The sequence below is a fragment of the Cornus florida genome, unplaced genomic scaffold (assembly GCF_030987335.1).
Source record: "Cornus florida cultivar Cherokee Brave unplaced genomic scaffold, ASM3098733v1 CherokeeBrave_3.0.0_Hap2_Chr01, whole genome shotgun sequence".
Classification (NCBI taxonomy): Eukaryota; Viridiplantae; Streptophyta; class Magnoliopsida; order Cornales; family Cornaceae; genus Cornus; species Cornus florida.
In genome coordinates, this window is record NW_026775571.1 from 2,893,673 (window position 1) to 2,907,874 (window position 14,202).

General features: G+C 39.6%; 1 protein-coding gene across 1 annotated transcript in view; it reads left to right on the forward strand.

The window, feature by feature from the left end:
- Nucleotides 1-394: 394 nt before the first annotated feature.
- Nucleotides 395-14,202, forward strand: part of LOC132276236 (CBL-interacting serine/threonine-protein kinase 1-like) — a 31,911-nt gene continuing 18,103 nt past the window's right edge. Inside the window, exons 1-2 of the mRNA XM_059777614.1 lie at nt 395-745; nt 1,850-1,912. Coding sequence (XP_059633597.1) covers nt 596-745; nt 1,850-1,912 — 213 coding nt within the window. The 5' untranslated portion in view covers nt 395-595. The remainder of the gene's footprint in view (nt 746-1,849; nt 1,913-14,202) is intronic.

Genomic DNA, 14,202 nt, shown 5'->3' on the forward strand with positions numbered 1-14,202 from the left:
GACTATTTTAAGCTTTTCCACACACGTGAATTGAGTTTTTATAGAGTTGGTGTGAGATAATAAGATTGGATTGTAATTGTCCTGGAGTGTTTGAATGGTATGTGGATATTGCCTCGTTGGTCGTACTCTGCCGTGTGGGTAACCATCCGGCAGAGTACTCCATAAGCGAATACTAATAATTTTCATCCTTTTTTGGGTTTGAGTGGGTCATACATAAGTGTGTCACTTCTATACATATACATATATGTACATATATTATATATATACAGATTTATATAACTCGCCTGTGCTTCTTCTTCTTCTTCTGTTATCTCAGGCGATAGTTTCAATACATATATACAGATTTATATGTCTGGCCTCTGCTTCTTCTTCTTCTTCTGTTATCTTAGGCGATAGTTTTAATAACTATCGTGTCAGCAGTTTGAGTTTAAAAGGATAATACACTAATCGTTTTGTTAATTAACTTCCAGCAACACAGACCAAAAGGAGGTGAGAATTTTACACAGAGAAAGTGGCGAATTTTGGTTTGTTTGGTTGTTTGATTGGAGAGGAAGAGGAAGAGAAAGGAAAGAAGAAGAAGACGAAGGAGAAGGGAATGCAACTGGGGAAGTACGTGATCGGAAGGACACTGGGAGAAGGAAATTTCGGAAAGGTCAAGTACGCTAAGAACCTCGATTCTGGACAATCATTCGCTGTTAAAATCTTGGAAAAGAACAGAATTCTTGAACTCAACATCACCGATCAGGTCACCAGTCTCACCATCTCTCTATATATCTATCTATGTATGTGTACGTTTATATATCTTGATCGACATTAATCTTCATCTTCATCTTCATCTTCATCGAAATTTCCTTCTTAGATCTTCTAATTCTTACAAGGGTCATGTGCTGTATAACCCCTCATGTTTGTTAACCACCTCTCTGTAAAAAATAGGTGTGAATTAGCCCCTTGGTTCCTTTACTGGAACCGGAGATGCAAATTACTTTAATACCCCTCTCTCTCTCTCTCTCTCTCCAAAATAGACCCATTTCATATACCCAACTCCGGCGACCCATAATTCCTTTTATCGGAAAAAAAAAAAAAAATGGCACAAACATGTGAGTATTATATCTGTGTATATACACATGAAATGAAATCAATTAATATGTGCGGCGGTAAGTTCATTGCTCGCCGGGAAAGCCAGACCCATTTCACTGCCGGTTAGAAAAATCCCGTACCGTCGTTTCAGTCCACTTCATCTCTGGTTCATAACGCCGTCTTCGCCAAGCACATCCTCTTCTCGCCGGCAGTACAATCCTTGTTCTATCCTTAGCTCGCCGGCAGTACAATACTTGCTTGCTGCTGATCAGAGTCCATTGATATCAATTCAGATGATAAATCAAGACCACTGACCAACGAATAAAAAATTAATAATTTATCAATGTTTTGTTGATGAAAATTTGCAAACCTGCCGGAATTCATGGACCATATATATATAATATGGTGAGGGGCATTTAAGGAAAAAAAAAAGGATAATCTTAGATTTTAAGGTTTTAACGACCATTCTTTAACGGAATTTTGACCGAAGGTGGTTAGGCACAAGTACACCAATATAATATTTATTGAGAATTTATATGCACAAAATCATAAGTTTTGTAGACTTTAACCTTCTTACAATTAAATTTACTTTTTCCTTTTCCACATGTAGTTATTTTTTGGGACTTCTTTGAAGGCGAATTTGCTAATGATTTCCAACTTTAAATAAAGCTGATTGGTAGTAATTTTTTTTGTGCGTATATGTATATGTATATAAGTGTATCTCTTAGTCTTACCTTGAACTCAGTGCATATATTTTGAATGGAGATTGCAGATTACGAGGGAGATTGGCACATTGAGACTCCTCAAACATCCAAACGTCGTCAGATTACATGAGGTACACAATTCCATTCCCAATTTCAACTTTGACCCCCCGGAGTACATTTTATCAATAAAATCAGGAATTCCAATTTCCGTGTATATAGACAGGCCTCCGCTTATCTAGATTAAATTTGTAAGTTTTTGTTTTTGTTTTTGTTGTGGGGTTTTCTATTTTCAATCAGGAAGTCATAATTTTAAAATGAGTAATTGATATATAATTTTAAAATGAGTAATTGATAAATATAATTCCACTTGTATCACTTTTAATCATCCTATCTTGTCTAATTCATACATAATCATTGTATGTATGAAAGTTTTGTAGTATAATTTTTGCTTATTCCGATTTCTTTCCTTCCATTATAACTTTTTGATAAGATGTGCATGTGACAGCATTCTTAGCTTGAATTACACCAACTAGAGTATATTCCAGACGTGATTGGCCAGTCCAGCGACCTAATAGGTGGTGAAATTACATGTTACCCCCACTCCACGTCACACACTCACATGCACGTGTAGGTGGGACCTAGTGGTTGGCCTATAACCAGCAATAAAAAATGGTTCTATCAAATACCCATTCTGTATCTCTCTTTTAATATCTTAGATGTTAGTATATACTTACAGGAAAATTCTTGCGTCCAACGCAGGTTGAATGAAATTTAGTTAATTTAATCATGTGGCCCAATTAAATTATGACACGTGTTTAAAATTAATATAAAATTAAATTGGATGTTGCCCATTAATTTTTTGGTATAACCCGCTCTTAGTTCATTCTCTTGCCTCGCATCTCTCCTCCCCAATTCCGGTGATGGCTTGATGCCATTCTTGTCATCGCTGCTCGTGGCCGGCCGCTGTTTTCATTTACAGCCGTCGTTGAGAACAATCGTCGCTGTCCCGTAGGTTCAGCCTTACTTGCCGATGGCGACCACCCAACATACATGCTAAGGTTTCACGAGCAACTGATTGTTCCTGGGTAGCGAGACGAACTCGAACGTCTTTGAGCTCCGCCGCCAAAGACACTATGTTCCGACGAAAGCTTTGTTTTTTCTCACTCAGATCCTTCGACAACGGATCAATCTCTCTCGCTAAAGATGACGATGACGGCCTCTCTGAACTCGACATCACATCTAATCAAAGTAACCTAAACGCCAATCATTGTGACTCTGTCTTCAATCTTAGTCCGGCGATCTGATTCCGCGTGGATACAGTGTATACAATTTGTTCTGAGTCCTTGCACTCAAAAGGCTATCCACATATCTGCAAGTGAGAAAACGGTAGTAATTTTTTCGTTTTACAGTTGAATTCAAACTTACATAAGCCGATTTGATGTAAATCTCTGTACTTAATAAGCTTAGTTTCTATATTGTCCATGAGAGAGATTTTTTTTTTTTATTTCTTCTGGCACATTGGAGACCATATCTCAACCTCAACATAGAGAGAAACAGAGTTTTAGAGAGAGAAAGGAGTTGAGAGATAACTGAGAAATTCAGTACACAATCAAAGAATGAGATTTAGCACATAACCACAGGAATTCAGTACACAACCACAACCACAGGAATGAGATTCAGTACACAGATAGAGGGGAAATTGGGGATGGTGAGATGCGAGGCAGACAGAGAGAATGAACCAGGGGTGGGTTATACGGGCAATGCTCAATTTAATTTTATATTAATTTTAAACACGTGTCACAATTTAATTGGGTCACGTAGCCAAGTTGAAGTTAATGGGCTTCTAAGAATGCCAAAGAGCACTTGTAGGTGCAAAATTTTAATCAACTAAAATAGTTATAGGAAATAATACAACTCACGCAAAGAAAATAATAAACAGCAATAATTATTCAGAGAAAAGTGTATAATAATAGATGATCTCTATTGGAGGATTAAGTCTCTATTTATATATAAAAAGGTGATGGAATTATAGTAGGACTCGCCTTACTTATCCTTTAATACATTCCATATACAATGCTCTTTCCTATAATATTGTTTCCTTCTATATTTCTTTCCATGCTAGATTTCTCCTTTTGTAGAACTTCCTTATATGAAGGGTCCTTTGTTTAGTAGGACTGGTCCTGTCTTAAAATGAATTTGGGCTGAACGCAACTTGGTCTGGCTGACTTTGTCAATAGGCTGGAAGTTCAATATAGGCGATCTTGGGCTGTTGGTGACTTTATTTGGGCTTGAACCGGGCTGGGCCTTTTATAACCCATAAAGAGGAAATTAAATGCCTACATGGATGACTTTCATTGGAGGGAGAATTTTCCCTCCACACTTTGCCCCCAATCCCTCTTTAATTGGACTACGGCTCCTAATTAAAAGGAAATTGAAGTTGCACGGTTGCCAATTTTACAAAAAAGCAGTTCAAGGAGTGTCTATTGCGATTTTGACCAAAGAGCTTCCTCAAACTTTGATTTCACCTTCACTGTGTTTATTGCTTCGTCGTGCTATGAGTTCCTCATCCACTCAAGATCACATAGAAATTGTAAACTCTGAGTCCACTCCTTCGTCTTCCCCTATCCTCATTAAGGTTCCTCCCCTTAGGGTTTCTGACCCCCCTGAATCGAACGATTCAGTCAGTCAAATGGACGATTCCATACTTCAAGCTGAAGTATCCACTTCCGAGTTAGATAACATTTTCACCAAAGAAGAGAAAAGAATGATTTTGTCTGTACGGCGTCTCAAATTCATCGTTAAGTCTGTAATGGAGGAATTTGAAATCCCTGAAGGGCTAGAAGTTGTTGAATACCCAAGAAAAGGTTGACTTCAATTCAGGCGAGGGCGTCGGGGAGAATGAATTCTTTTATCGGTTGGGCACCTTAATGCTCTTCGATTTCCTCTTCACCCCTTCTATCACTTGGTCTTCAATAAGTTAGGTCTTGCCCCTCTTCAAGTAAACCCTAACTTTCTTCGAATAGTCTCTTCTCTTCTTGTTCACCGAAGGCTAGAGAGTCTTGATTTGACTCTCGCCGACCTATTAATTACCTACACCATTTCTAGGCATAGGATCGAGCCTGGTCGTTTTTATTTCACTTCCTCTCTTCAACAGAGGATATGTACGGACCTCTCTACCTCCGAGAAAAGATGGAAAGAGAGGATGATAATTGTTAAAAGGGAATTGGGTTGTGTCTCAATTGAGCAAACTCCCAATCCCACGCAAATTTGGGAAGTTAGGTATAGAATGCTTTCCCTTCTTTCATGACAAATGCTCTGGTTGTTTCCCATGTCAAGTTTTACTCTTTCGTCACACTTATGGATTTTTTGGTGTTTTTTCAGCAACATTCCCCTCCTCTACAACTAAGAAGAGACTCACTTTCCTCGAAGGACAAGTTTGGAGTAATCCTCTATCTGTTGAGGATTTGCTCTCCTCATCCAACCTTAAGGAAATCGCCACCAGTGCTGCAGCTGCTGATCTCATGGATTTGACACTTCCTTTCTTCGACAGCTTCCCTCTTACTAACGAGGAGAAGAAAAGAGCTGAAGCTCTTAAGAAGAAGGCAGCAGAGGATCAACCCCTTGCTGTTATTCGCTCTACCAAACATGAGAAGGAGGTCAAAGAACCTCCTTTAAAAAAGACAAGACAGAACCCTCCTTCAACTAGTAAGGGCAAGAACGCTTCCATAAGCAAAGGGAAATAAACTGGAGAAGCTAACCCTGAAGAGGAGGCCAGGGCTTATGTCCTAGCAGAGGCTGGAGAGCCTTGGAGACCCATCTTCTCAAGAGCTGATAAATCAGTTCTTCATTCTGGGGACTCGGTAGTTACTGATCCCTCTGTTGCTTTAGCGGTAGCCCGAGGGATGTGGTTGCTCAAAGATGAGGACATCATTAGAAACATGGGGTTGGACCAGCTGCTTCCTTCTGCCCCCGTTCGTGCTATGGAGGTTTGTACTTTCCTTCTGCTTTGATATTTACTTAACTTTCTTTTCATATCATTTACACCATTGTTGTTTGTGCAAAACATGTACCATACTATGGCCTTGTGCGTCACTGCTGAAGCTTAATCGATATATATCCAGAAAATGGAGAAGGAGCTGGAGGTTGCTGGGAAGAAACTCTCTCACGCGCTCTTGGATGTCAAGAGGGCTTATGATGTTAGAGACGTATATAAAGGCCAACTTGTATCTGCTGAGGTTAAGGTGAAAGAGCTAGAAAACCTGTGGTGGAGGGATACAGTTAATACTTGAACAACTGCTAGAAAGCAAATGTAGGATTGCTACTCCTCCCTGGTATGCCTGTCAAGTGCAAAGGCCTTCCGGTTTGGCTTCAATGAGGGCTTAGGCGATAAACAGAAGGACCCTGAGGCTTTTGATGCTGATATGGGGGTGTCCTTCCCTTATGATGAGGGTCCAAAGGCCCAAGAGGCTGAAGTGTTGATCGCTGAGATGGTGAAGTCTCATCAAGGGGATCCTCTAGCGTCAAGCTCTTCAATTCCACCAGCTCCAAGCCCAAACGTATTGGATGCTTTTGACTCTGCTTCTTTTGACCCCAAAAAGAAGTGAACCTATGTATTTGCTTCAGATTTTGTTTGTGCGAATAATGTATGTAATAACTTTGATATTTAATTTCTTAGAATCTGCATATTTTTTAATACTTCAGAATTGCATATCTGTGCTGAGCAGCTTTCATGTCTTTGAGAAAAAATTATTTTCTCTTGGAGCTTCTAACTCCTCATGGTCCGAAGCACTTGAAACTTCTGACCCTTCAGTGTCCGAGGCAAAATAGGGACGGTAGTAAGAAGGGAACTCCTATGACAGTTAAGCTATTAGATAGAGATGGTTGTATCATTTAGCGATTTAAACATCAAGGGAACCTTTCTTGCCGTTGACCTTATGTAGAACAAGTATGTCAATACTTGTTTTTCCTTGTATTATTTCGATATGGGTAAATTACTTACTTGACTTAGTAAGTGTCTTGATTAAATCCATGGGTTTTGAGAATAAAATGTCACAGGATACACCAACCTCTTCTTAGGTTTTGGCTAGCTCATACGGGTTTTGACCCGTATACTTGTTTTTAGACTCTTGGTATCTGAAGTGTAAAGTTCCTTACCTTAGAGGAATGTTTTGATGCCTTCGGACTCTTGAGATCCGAGGCATGTGTTTGACTTATATCTTTGCACTCCTGAGGTCCGGTGAGTGAGTCTCTTCGGCTTCTCTATATATGCTTTGGAAGGATCTTACTGTTGTCCTCAGACACTTGAGATCTGAGACTTGCGATTTCTTGGCTATGAGCCTAAGGAATTTTGCTAATGTCTTTGGACACTTGAGATCCGAAACTTATAGTTCCTCGGCTTTAAGCTTGGGAGGAATTGTATTGTGCCGAACATTTAAGGTCCGAGGCATTTGGTTCCTCGGCTTTGAGCTTGAGAGGAATTGTATTGTGTCGGACACTTAAGGTCTGAGGCATGTGGTTCCTCGGCTTTGACCTTGAGAGGAATTGTATTGTGTCGGACACTTAAGGTCCGAGGCATGTGATTCCTCGGCTCTGAGCCTGAGAGGAATTGTATTATGCCAGACACTTAGGGTCCGAGGCATGTGGTTCCTCGGTTTTGAGCCTCAGAGGAATTGTGTTCATGTCTTCGGACTTGTGGGTCCGAGGATTCAAAGATAGGAAAAGGCCAAGGAAAAGAGTGACAGTGACCTGGCCAGATTCCCAAACGCATGGTTGAGGTCCTTCCTTTCACGGACACCCGTTCCTTGGCATTTGCCTGTGGTAAAGATTGGTTATATTAACCATGCCCACTTTTTATTTCTATTCGATATAGGAGAAAGATGAGTATAAACTTAGGACCAAGTATTGGGTTTTTTTTTTTGTAAAAAGCAAAGTGCATAATTGCAAAGAGTGCTCTCTGGACATGGGGCTTTGTAAGAGCTCGTGGGCTACCCCAACACCCAATGCGCCCCTTTTGTAATTACTTAAATAATTAAATATCTCCTTTATTTAAAGAGGGTTAATAAGCATCTTTTTACTGATATGGGATAAAAATAAGTAACTTACACTAAAGCAAGTAACTTGTGTAAACTCCTATTGGAAGTTAGTATTCGAAAATAGTTAAAAAAGTTCAAAAAATAAGTCGTAGGTTGGTTGTGATTTTGTCTTTCATTTCGTAATATTACACTTATTAGGGTACTAGTCTTGCCTCCTCTTACGAAAAGAAAGAAAAACACAAAGAACATGTAATTGACACAGTATCCTTTAGCAAATAATGAGTACCCATGAGTGTTAATGTTTGTGTACAAAAAGCGACCGCAAATTTCAATGTGCTCATGAGGATTCGCTAATTTAGAAATGTAATGAAGACCGTGGATGTTGAGAAGATGTAGTCAATAAGACATTTCATGATGTGAAGATAAGAAATTGCATGTTCTCTATCACTTGGGTCATCACATATTTTTAACAAAAAATGGAAATAAGTAATTTTATTAAATGGGCCATAGGCAGCCTTATTTGCATAATGAAATATATAAAGGAGAACCAAATATCTTAATGATAATACCTTTTAAGGTGTATGGCATTCCATGGGCGCGCGATTATTCGCCTATTTGCTTCAGCTAGCCGGTAAGCCCCTTTTCCTACCACCTTAGTGACTCTGTAGGGTCTGGTCCAATAAAGTTGTAATTTCTTCACATGTACTGTTTCTTGCTTTAGCACCCAATCGCCTACTACAAAGCTTCTGAACCTGACGCGCTTATTGTAACTGTTACGCAACTGTTGTTGGTATGAAACGAGCTTGATTGTTGCAGCATCCTTCTTCTCCTCCAAGAGATCTAAGCTATGCTTGAGTTGTTAATCATTGTTTCCTTCGAGCAGTAAATGTGTTCGAAGAGTAGGAATTGCTGACTCCATGGGGATGACAGCTTCGGACCCATAGGCCATTGCAAAGGGGCTTTCCTCCGTTGGCAGTCGCGGGGTGGTTCGATATGCCTAAAGTACCTTAGGCAGTTTCTCGTACCACTTTGACTTGTATTGCTCCAACTTCTTCTTCAGACAGCTGACGATGGTTCGATTAGTTATTTCAGCCTGCCCATTCCCTTGTGGATGACTAACCGCGGCTAACTTCTGCCTAATTTCATGTTCGGCGAAAAACTTTCTTGTGCTTCTGTTGTCCAAGTTCTTACCATTGTCCATCATGATAACTTTCGGCACTCCGAATCGACAGATTATATTGTTCCATAAAAAACTCTTTACTTGCTCATGGGCCACGCTTGAGTAAGCCTCTGCCTCTACCCATTTTGTGAAGTAATCTGTGGCTAATAACACGTATTCCTTCTGCTCTATAGTTTTGGATAAAGGTCTGACCATATCCATCCCCCACTATGCGAATGGCCATGGATTTGCCATCACGTGTAAATCTTTCGCAGGCTGATGCTTTATTGGGCCGTGTCGCTGGCACTTGTCACACCTCCTGGTATATTCCTCGGCGTTCTGAGCCAGGTATAGCCAGAAGTAGCCTTAAGTTAAGACTTTATGCACGAGGGATCTTCCGCCGGAGTGGTTGTCATAATCTCCATCATGAATTTGCTTTAGTATCGTAAGAGCCTCAGTGGGGCTTAAGCACTTCAGGTAAGAACCTGAGAATGATTTTCTGTACAATTAGTTATTATTAAAAGAGTATGTAGCCGCAGCGAACCTTACTTTCCTTGCCTCAACTTTTTGGTTTGGAAGGGTTCCGTGTTTGAGGTAAGCTTCCAATGGGTCCATCCAACATGGTTCTCATGGAATGTTTAGGATCACCATTATGTGCTATTGAGGATTCATGCTGGGTTTGTCCAGGATGTCAATTGGCACTATTCGGACCAAATCTTCATCCAAGGAAGATGCCACTGTGGCCAGTTGATTTGCTTCGGAGTTCTCCTTTCGAGGTATTTGGTGAAATTCGATTTTGATCGAACCCACACGTAACAGTCTCTACAGCCTCCTTGTATGCTTTCATTCTTTCTTCTTTGGGTTGGTATTTTCCTGTCACTTGATTAACAATAAGTTATGAGTCATTGAAAACCTTTAGACACTTTACCTGGAGCTGGTTTGCCAACCGAAGTCTGGCGAGCAAGGCGTCATACTCGGCTTCATTGTTAGTGGCAGGAAAATTCAGACGGATTGACTGCTACAGCCTGGTGCCGTCAGGAGTTATAATAACAATTCCGGCCCCGGCACTAGTTAGGTTTGAGGAACCATCTACCTGAAGCTCCCATTGTGGTTCAGGAAGCTCTGACTTTTCGGGCTTATCTTCATACTCAAGGAGGAAGTCGGCTAATGCCTGCCCCTTGTGTGACACCTTTGGCTCATAGGCTATATCAAAGGAGCTAAGCTCGATTGCCCATTTGGTAATTCTTCCAGATAGATCTGGTTTGGAGAGAATAGCTTGTATAGGGTAATTTGTGAGTACCACAATGCGATGAGACTCGAAATAATGCCGAAGCTTTCGTTTTGCATATACTAAGGCTAGTATGATCTTTTTTGCTTTGCTGTACCATGTTTCAGCATTTGTCATCGTCTTACTGGTGTAAATGACTGGGTGTTGATGCTTTCCTTCTTCTCGGATTAGTACGGCACTTGTGGCTATAACGGAGATTGCCAAGTACATGATGAAGGTTTCACCCGGCTTTGGAGCAGACAGAATTGGAGGTTCAGCCATGTAGCTCTTTAATTGATTAATAGTTTCTTGTTGCTGAGGCCCCCATATATCTTTGTTCTTTGACCTTATATCATTAAAGAATAGTTTACACTTATCGGATAACCTAGATATGAAGCGGCTAAGAGCCACAACTCGGCCGGTTAGAACCTGTACTTCCCTGCGAGTTTTCGGCTCCGGATTCTGTATGAGGGCCTGTGCTTGAGCCGGGCTTACTTTTATTCCTCTCTTGTTGACAATGTGGCTGAGGAATTGGCCCGAAGAGACTGCAAAGGAACACTTGGAAGGATTTAACCTTATATTGTATTTTCTCAGAGTGTCAAAGACTTCTTAGAGGTGTCTGGGATGATCTTCCTTTTGCACACTCTTAACCACCATGTCATCGATATAGGCCTCGACTGTCTTGCCCAGCATCTCATCAAAGATCTTGTTAACGAGCCGTTGGTAAGTTGCCCCAGTGTTCTTAAGGCCAAAGGGCATGACTTTGTAACAGTAAGTTCCCTTTTCTATAATGAAGGATGTTTTTTCTTCATCCTCTGGATTCATAGGGATCTGATTGTACCCAGAATATGCATCGAGGAACGTAAGTCTTCCATAACATGTGGTGGCATCAACCATCTGATCTATCTTTGGTAATGGAAAACTATCATCGGGACAAGCCTTATTGAGATTTGTAAAATCTATACAAACTCTCCATTTTCCATTATTCTTTTGGACCACCACGATGGTGTCGCCTTAAACCAAAGCATGCAAAAGTGTAGTGTGGCCAAGTTTAAATTATGAAATGCCACTACCACTTTTAACTAAAAATATAGTTAAGGTGAGTGGGGATCGTCCCAAGGGATTGGAAGCGTACTTTTGCTTGAAAACAAGGTCGGATTAGTAGGTCGAGTGATCAAAATGTGGTTTGATTGGTTAATTAAACTACAATTTTAACTAAGTGAAAGCAGTGTAAAACAACTAAATTAAGTGAAGTGTAGAGAGTAAGAGAGAGGTCTTGGGACCTAGAGTTCACCACTAAGCACCACCTTCCTAGACATTCAATGTATATTGGATAAATGGGAAACATGTGTTGTAAATGAAATAGTGTGCAATTGATTGAAATAATAGCATGGATGACTAAGTAAGAATACATTATCTAACCAATCTAGTGGATAGCATAACATATTAAGTTAAACCATTATTCCTTCCTTTAAGCCCTCAATCAATACACACCCACAATTTAGAGAAATATACTACTTGCATTCATAAGTATGGAACATTAAACAACAAGCATAGATTGTCCTCCTATCTAAGAAAGTAACGCAACTACACTATAACTAAGCTAGGGGCATGAAAATTAAACCAAATAAACTAAGGAAGAGGCACAATCCATCAAGAAATGAGCATGAACCATCAAACAAATCACAAGAGTATTCCATTAAAGCACCATGCCTTGACTATCACTAGATTTATAGCATCAACACACATAGACATGCATCAATATCATAAAACCTAGAGATCAACACATAAACATCTATTCTAGCATATATAGACATATGAATATAATGAAATGATCAATTGGAAGAATTAAACTACACAAATCATGGTAGAAACAAGATTTATATATATCAAAGATCAAAACAAGAATTACAACACTAATTCCCGGTAATTACAAAATATCAAAGTCTAGGAGGCATGCTTAGGGCTAGCTCTAGCCCTAAGAAGATGTTTAGCCACTTATTGATGTTGTCATCCAACACTCAAGGGCTATCTCCATGGTTGAATTGATCTTCTTCTCCTTGATGGAAACCCTAGATGAGTGTAAGGACTCCCAAATGGTGTGTATCTCTCCAATTTCTAGACTCCTCCAACCTGTCTTGTATATTGTTCCTTTTCTCTAAGATTGTATATGTGTAAAATGGCTCAAAATCCTTATATAGGTAGCTCAAGTGTTATACCCACTTCATAGTCCCATCCTACAGGTGGGGAGGTGGACAATGAAGAATTGTTTAAAGGTAGGCCCCTCTAAATGATTGCACCACGAGCACACCTTTTAATTGGCTGGAACTCTGTTTTTCTCACACTTAAGAAGGTTCGATCAATCACAAGGATGGTTCGCTCGATCGAACTATGGCGGCGCCTTTTTGAAAAAAGACAAATCTGAGATATTTTTGGGATATTTTGGGAAAAAGGCAAAAGTGGTAGGTGGAGATAAGATCAAAAAAGTCTGATCGAGCGAAGATGGGAATTTCCTGAGGATAAGAATAAAAGGCTCAATCCATCTTGAAATGGTTGGAACGATCACTGTAAGATCGATCGAAGCTTGGTATAATCGATCGAAGAATGTTGTTTTCCACATCTTTGCTTCCACTTTACTCCTTTCTTCCATTGAGCTGGAGATTGCATCTTTTATGCTCGAATTCAGCTGGATTAACTTATTTTGGGGATAAGTGCCTGAAAAGGGCAATAACATGAAATTAGTCTAAAACAGGAAAATAAGATAGATAAAGGTCCTAGAATACTCGAGCTTAAGGGGTTTAAATGTGCATTTTTTAGTACTCATCACACCCCCAAATTTAAATATTGCTAGTCCCTAGCAATGAACTACAAGGTAAAGGAATGAAATGAACAACTAAACAATTATAATTTAGAAAGTAATAAACGGATAACGCCACTTTCGCAGGGAACACAATTGTATTTAGCACATGTAACAAGCCTTTTAAACCCCTAGGTTACCCTTAGTGGACTAGTGAATTCTCGTGAGGGTTTCCAGAAATGATACCCATAAACATTAAGCTCATTCTCATAAAAGATGTACCAACATTGCAAACAAGTATTGTGAGAAAACTACCTCAAGTATGCAATTTTTCAACCACTTCTAAGCAATCTCCTAAAATTTCAACATCAAGCAAGCAAGAATGGTCCTCAACACATCAAGAAAATGATCATGCAAATCAAAATAACTCTAGAATCCTTTTTGAGTGAACCGGCATCAAATATGTTGCTATCTAAGCCAACTAAAGAAATGATCACATTCTTACCCTCAAACTAGTATACAAATCTAGTACCGATCATCAAGACAAAGAGTGGACCTTTTATTAAAGCTTCATTCATCTAGGTGCACTTATTCTTTTCACTCGATTTTATTTTTTTATCCTAACCCTAAGGATCAAAGATGGAAGCATAGTGGAATGTGTTGATCTATTAAGCTTTCTAGCGATTCATGAGGTCGAGCGTTACGTCAATGACTCCTAAACCAGACGGCTTTAGGGCACTAGGTGTTTAGACACCCTTAAGGACTTACAAGCTCAAATCAATTAGGCTAGAAATCAAAACTACCTCCATCTAATCATTTCCTACTTCTCACCTTTTGGGAGAAGTCCTCACTTTTTTTATTTGCTTTTGCAACCTTTGTTTATTTTTTTAATATTTTTTTTTATTATTATTTTAATCAACATTCAATTATTAACCCAGAGTTTGGGCCCTCCACATTTCGGTGCGAGAAGTTCAGTGCTTGATAAGGTTAGAATCCCGGCTACTTAGTGAAAAGGGTTTATTATCCACTTTTATTAAGAATGAAAGCTTTCAATGCACTACTAGCTCAATTGGGATATAACTAATTCAATAATTAACAAAGCATGTACCCCACAAATGAATACTAGTGTGAGCCTGTGCTAGTGTAGAATCCTAGAGTGAATCTCA